At 27.4% G+C, this 7,394-nt stretch overlaps 1 protein-coding gene and 1 pseudogene across 1 annotated transcript; one reads left to right on the forward strand and one right to left on the reverse strand.

Moving 5' to 3' along the window:
• Window positions 1–2,177: 2,177 nt before the first annotated feature.
• LOC149057068 (uncharacterized) lies at window positions 2,178–2,941 on the reverse strand. The gene is made up of 5 exons (XM_089223279.1): window positions 2,938–2,941; window positions 2,732–2,873; window positions 2,484–2,639; window positions 2,327–2,416; window positions 2,178–2,232 (listed from the first exon to the last, which is right to left on the reverse strand). Exons 1-5 carry the CDS (start codon window positions 2,939–2,941, stop codon window positions 2,178–2,180), a joined length of 447 nt encoding a protein of 148 aa, XP_089079405.1.
• Window positions 2,942–5,663: 2,722 nt separating this feature from the next.
• Window positions 5,664–6,571, forward strand: LOC149057069 (uncharacterized; annotated as a pseudogene).
• Window positions 6,572–7,394: the final 823 nt, after the last annotated feature.

The raw sequence follows: 7,394 nt of genomic DNA on the forward strand, positions 1-7,394 counted from the left end.
TTATACTTTTTATTTTGGATAATGTAACCTACTTTTGTACAGTATTTACAACTTTTAATTTTCGAAATTTTTTCATAATTATTAACTATTGAACAGTTTATATGTCGGAAACAACCATCTACATCAAAGCAAGTTGTTTTAGTTTTGTATTTCCTGTGCTCCTCTGGTATACTTATTCCTTTACACATATCAATTGAATCAAATTTCTTAATAAGATTTGAATTCCATCTAAACTTTTTGTAAAATTTAACTGCTCCAATAGTATTTCATTTTTAAAAACCTTATTAAGATACCTACATTCTATAACTAAATCTTCATCCACACTAATTGACCTTTCAAAGTAGGGAGACATTGATTCTTCATTTAATAAGATTTTGCTGAAAATAACAATTTTTTTGTTGGCAGGCAGTATTTTTGACCAATTTGGTGGCATAGTTACACCATTTGTGCCACAATAAACTTGATTAAATACGTCTGCATTCAGAGTAGGTACATCATCATTCTTATGTACACTTAGAACATAATCTGAGGAAGAATAAGCTAGCCTTTTATTTGTGTATTGCTTCTAGAAAAAATGTAAAATTAGATTATAATGTTTTGTATTTCAATTTTTCAATAAACTTTATTGATAAAAATAGTCCCTAATAAAGTAAATAATAAATTAGTAACAGAGGTGTATTTTATTCTATGTAAATACATTGATTTTGCTAATTGTAAAAATGTGTAAATATTGTAAATTGTGTTTCCTAATAGAAAAAAAATGTACCTACATTAGGTATATAACTAAGTATAAAACTTGATATTCTGAAATCTGGCCGAAATTCACTGAAGGAATTTACTTAGGTAATCTTAACTAATAACTTATTTATATTAATACATTATTACCATTACAGGTATAACAAGTGGAGACAGTGGAGTAGCCAATATGTCATCATCTGTACCTTTATGGAATTCTTCGAAAGAAGAAAATACATTATTCACACAGGGAACAGCTCCTTGCTTAATAATAGCATGTTTATATTTTTCCTAAGATTTAAAAAAATTATAATATATTTTAACTTTTAATTATAGAATTTTTACCTTAATCAAAATATTGCCAGTAGAATCTTTCACAATTTTTTCTCTAACAATATCTGCTGATGAAAAATGTTTTTCACAGATTCTCTGTCCGACACTTAATCCCTGAAAAACATTTTTCCAAGTTTCTAGTCTTTTACTAGTCACCACAAAACTCGTGATACCTTCGGTACTTTTTTTACATAAATAACATAACTGGGGCATTTTAAATGAATTAAAACTATCATAAATATAGTAACTAAGAAAACTTTTAAAATTCCTAATTTAATAAATTATATCATTGAGCTTACTCATAGCAATGCAATTATTATAGTATTAGGGTGGTGTAGTGGGGGGCTTCGCTCCCCACGGGTCTGTGTACTATAAATTATTTCAGCACCCCCTAAATTCACACCCTATGTACGCCTATGTCTACCCCCCTCGCCAAGGCGATACCAGTCCATTATATCTTAGTCCATGGGCATTACAAAACACTATATCAGTTCTGTCTCTTTTTGTGTGATAATAATGATATGATTTATTTAAGTGATAATGCAGGCCACGCCCTCCTAAAGACCGTGTTCAAGGCCACAGCCACCAGATTTTGCCATTACACACAGCGTCTTTACCATAGATAATAAATGATCATTTACCCTACCATTCTGCACACGAAATAAAACCCATATGAAAATACAGCTTTCTCATTGGTTCTACATTTGGCGGGATAAAATATTTTAAATATTTATTATTATTATCATTATTTTTATTAGGTTTATGCTCAACAATATTTTTTTTATTCAAATTTTATTTAATCTAATTTATTACTATGTATGTATCTAATTAGTATGTATGCTATTTTATTTTTGTTGAATAAATTAGATAATTGAGAAAAATAATATATATTACACATTTCGGAATTTTATAATTTTACTATAAAGGTCTAAAGAATACCAAGTTTCAACATATACAGGTGTACTTGATTCTGAACAATTTAATATTTCGTTTTTGCTATGTGAGGGAACATATTGTATTTCAATTTGGTCTCTTAAATTCCCAAAAAGTATAATAATCATATTATTACATATTGACATAAAATATAATATATACACATTTTTTTAGACTTACTTTTCATTGTGGTCATTCACACTGGATAAAGTACTAGTAGATATTTTTGGACTGTTAAATGTAATATAATAATAAATAATAATATATACCTACCTACTAAACATTTCAGAATTTCATAATTTTATTATCAAGGTCTAAATAATACCTATTTTCAACATGTGATGCACTTGATTCTGAACAGCTTAATATTTCATTTTTGCTATGTGAGGGAACATATTGTATTTCAATTTGGTCTCTAAATTCCCAAAAAGTATAATAATCATATTACAATGACATAGAATATACACATTTTTTTAACTTACTCAACAAGTTTTGGAATTGCATACTTGTTAAGTCTAGTACTAACATAATCCTCTTTTTTAAAATGTGATGAACATATGTATGAATAATTAGGTAGTATTCCTTTAATGTTGCATTGATTTAACCACCTTTGCCTCATATATGGATAACTAGGGAATCTAATTTAATAAAATGCACAAAGAACAATTAATAATAACTGCCACCCAACAACTACCAAGTTATTGATATATAATTCATCAAATAAATATACTTATGAAATGTTGTATTTTGATCTTTACATTCACACACAATCAGGGCTTTGCACCGGAATAATTTTTTTCGGGTTTTGGGTTTTGGGTGTTTAAGGAAAATTTTGGTTATTGAATTTGGGTGTTTCGGGTTAATGAACTTTTCTGGTTATGGTTAAATGTAAATTTATTTGGGTTAATTATGGTTAATTCGGGTGTTAAAAAATACCCATGTTTTATATCAATTAACATGAGATTTTCGACGCGAATTTGGTATTGTACTTTTATTTTATTTTTAAAGCAAATATAATTTTAAAAAAAAACATATTAAAATCATACTTACCATTAAAAAGTCATTTTTCTACAAAAAAAACTTCTTGTTTATTATTTATTTTGATCAAACATAATTTTGTTGTTAGTATTGTTGAATACAAAGGTTAGATAACACAAATATAATTATTTAATATTGTGAAATAATATAAAACAATGATCTAGATTCTACACCTTTAGTTGGTTTATATTTAATATTAATTCATTAAATTTATATTAATTTTTCATATTATATTCTGTTGTATTTGTAGTCTGTACACTGTATAGACACGTTTGACACTGTATATTATTGTGATCACAAGCATGGATAAAAGAATAGATCACAAGTCATGACTAAACGCAGGTCACAAGCAACACAAGCAAATAAGGGTAATACACGCGCGTGTTTAAAGATAATATCGTCGAGAATTAATAATTATACAGTTGCAGTCAATATCAATAGTTGATACAACATAATATTATTATGTTATGTTTTATTAATATAACGCCAACTATTTTCTTATCTTCTTATTTGCGTAAAATACATACGAATTGATATGCCACTCATTTCTTTGTATTTAATAATAATTCGGGTTTTGGGTTAACCCAAATATTAATTCTGGTTTCTGGTTAATTCAGGTGTTAATTTTTTCATTCAGGTGTTGTATTATACGGGTTTGGTTTTGCAAATTTATTCGGGTTAATTGGGGTTTCGGGTTTTGGGTTTCGTTCAGGTGCAAAGCCCTGCACACAATACATGTCTTCATATTAACTGTACATATTATTCAAATGTATAAACAATAAATAAATATTTATACAATTAAATAATTTATTATAATAGGATAATTAATAGGTACCTACTTTATTAAAAATAATATTAGCCACTTGGTAATAAACTTATAATATAACCTACGTCAATAAATAATATGATTACAATTGTGAATTGTTCATAGTTTCTATAAGCAATAGTTATTATATTTTTATTATAGATAAGTTTAAATATTGAAAATTATTCCCGCTATTTTTCAACGCCCGATCCTCGTAATTCGCGATTGAAAGCGGAACAGGCGCTGCCGAGTGGAAGTCATTAGAACTATTGTAACGGGGAAGATGTATAGTGGTCCGCACACGCGAAGTACGAATTAATACGTTATTATTTATTTATTGTAATTCATTTTAATATTTTATGAATATATTATAATTATATTATTATTTTGTATGATGAATGATCATACTTATTACCTTAATAGTAGTCCAAAAATACAAATTAATAAAACCCATAAGGCTTGTTCTGTTCCACAGTGTTCAAATAGGTAGGTAATTAATACAATTATTTACATTTATTATGGTGTAATTCAAAAACGAATAACTGTAGATACATGAAAATTTAACTGAATCTTTACATGTTCATTTTCTACACACCATACAATTTTTAAAACATTTTCACTCGTTATGAGTTGTTTTATGGATATTTCAGTTTTCATTTTTTTTTTTTTTAGTTGTCAATTATTTTGTAGTTAAAAATGTATTAAATGTTGAACTTTTATGGCTAAAGATTGAACATTTTAAAACAAGGTTCTAAGTAATTAGGTTATAATAATATACTATAAATTACTTTATAGTTTATACACAATATTGCAAATATACTTAGTAAATATCATAGGTAGGCTGACTGACTGACCGTCTTCGCTCAGAATTGTTTTTCTTATACAATGATATTATATCATTGAATTAAAATTTAACACAATACATTACAGTGCCTCACCTGTAACCTACTGTACAGCAGAGCAACACCGACTTCTCCACCTTTTTGTAGTATTTATTTTCAAAACTATTTTATTAGGAGTTGTACAAAGGATAATATATAATTTCATTTATTTCCTAAAACACCTGCGTTAAGGAAAATATGGGAAGTATTATTAAAAATGGCAAAAAAACCTACAAACATGTCTGTTGTTTGTAGTAAACACTTCACTTTATCAGATTATAAGATGTCTAGTAAAGGTATACTAATAAATCATTATCATAAACTAACCTAAGAAACTATAAAAAATTAAAAACATTAAAATACTATGCATTTTAATTTCCCAGTAAATTCTCCTTTGAAGCGAAAAAAATTAAAGCCTACTGCATTGCCATCACAGAATTTACCCAAACGTCATTTTGACAAAACAATTAAAAGCCCTGTGTTGCATATTAAACAAATTGAGAGAGCTCAGAGAGCTTCACACCGAAGTCTAAATTTTATGAAGTAAATTTAAACACTAATGAATTATATTACATACCCACCTATTAAAAGTATAAAATAACTTACAAGTTCTTATGTCTAGCCATAATAGTATTGTGCAGCCCATTGAAAATATTGACATCAGTAATGAAATTGGCCTTGGAGATAAGAAGTTTGAGTCTGAATCATTAATTAACAATGATGAAAACACTGCTGACAAAGAGAATATCCAAGTGAATTTTGGATGTGAAATGTTGTGTTCAAAATTTACAAGAATAATTTGTTCTACACCCACTCAGTCAGCAGATTTGTCAAATTCAACAACTAATTCTTCTATATCAAATAAAACACAAGATAAGGAAATTCAAGTTGATACTCTTACAGATCTATCTGAGATGTCTTTTGCAACAATGAATATTATGGAACTAATTAGGTCAGATTCCAATCTGAATGCACTTACTGGTATACCTAAAATGAAATATTTGGATCAAATTACCAAGATATCACAATTAGTCATAAACAAATTGCAGTACAATATACATTTTAAACTTGATTACTGAGGGAGCGAATTACTATGACTTTCATGAAGCTAAAATTAGACTTAACATTTGTGAGTTTGTGAGTATTTTTTGGTATATCTAATTCTTGCTGTACAAATTATTTTCTAGAAACAATTGACCTCTTATATTTAGTTTTTAAAAATGTGATTATTTGGTCTCCTAAGAAAGTAATTCAAAGAAATATGCCTAAATGCTTTGATAACTTTACTAATACTAGAGTGATTCTCGATTGTACAGAGACTAGAGTAGAACGCCCAAAATGTTTGTCATGTAAAATAAGGACTTATTCTCATTATAAAGGATATAATACCATAAAATGTATGATAGGAATTGCACCAGATGGTTTGATAACTTTCATCAGTAAAATGTATGGTGGAAGAGCTAGCGATAAGCACATTTTGAATGAAAGTTGTATTTTAGATATGTGAACAGAAGGTGATGGAATAATGGTTGACAAAGGGTTTTTAATTGAAAAAGAATGTTCAGAACGTGGTTTAATTCTACACAGACCCCCTTTTCTTGGCAAAAATAAGCAACTTCAACTAGAAGATGGTATGTTCAACACAGAAATAGCCAGAGCTCGAGTTCATGTAGAAAGAACAATACAGCGAATAAAATTTTTTAAGTTTTTTCAAAATAAAATTCCATGGGCTCTTACTCCAAAAGTTAGTAAGATAATGGTCGTTATTGGAGGTGTGGTTAATATATCTCGTCCAATAATTTCTGAAGGTGGATTTAATACTTCTGAAATAGTTAATAATGAATAATTACATGCTTTAAATAAAAGCAAATATACAATGAATAATTTTAGAACAAAGCCAAAGTTAAATATACATTTTACTTCTTTTAATATTTAAAACAATAACATATAATTATACAATTTTAAAAATGAACAGTTAATAACTTAGTAATATTAAGTTAATATTTTGACATAGGTTTTGTATTATATAAACTAAAATATAAATGTTAAGTGTTTTTGAAAATAAAGATACTTATTGTTTATTCAAGATGTTTTATTAAATTAGGAAGGATTTTTTCAAAATAAATATTTGTTAAACACTCAAAAAGTATTTTACAATAATTTGTATCAAATTCAACATTAATTACAATTATAGAGTCATTAATTTCTGCATAAATCACTAATAAACCCATCTTTATATTACATAGTAATAATCCAAGCTGAATCTGAGCATAAAATGTATGCTTTTTTTTCAAAAATAGCTTTTCATTTTTAACTTCAATATACTTAAGTTGAGCTATTAAATCTGCACCATAACATGTACGTCCTTTGACTGGGCATTTTATTTCCAGAAGACAATATTGGTTGTTTAATAAAATAAAACCACCGGGACTGAATCCTAACCAAGGACATTTAACATTAGTTATGAAACCTAATTTAAGAACTTCCACATCATAATTTTTTTCAAAACAAATTCTGGCCTTAGGTTCATTTTCCTTTCCAAATTTTGTAGCAGAATTACCAGAAAAGTTTGACATCAAGCATTGCTTAACCTTAAACTCCCAATCCGGGTTTTTGTTATTTGAGTAAGTAAAAAAACTGTAAGCAGTAGTACCTGTTATCCTAATTTT

Source organism: Diuraphis noxia, unplaced genomic scaffold (assembly GCF_037042655.1).
Source record: "Diuraphis noxia isolate RWA-SAM2 unplaced genomic scaffold, SU_Dnox_SAM2 contig0003, whole genome shotgun sequence".
Taxonomy (NCBI): Eukaryota; Metazoa; Arthropoda; class Insecta; order Hemiptera; family Aphididae; genus Diuraphis; species Diuraphis noxia.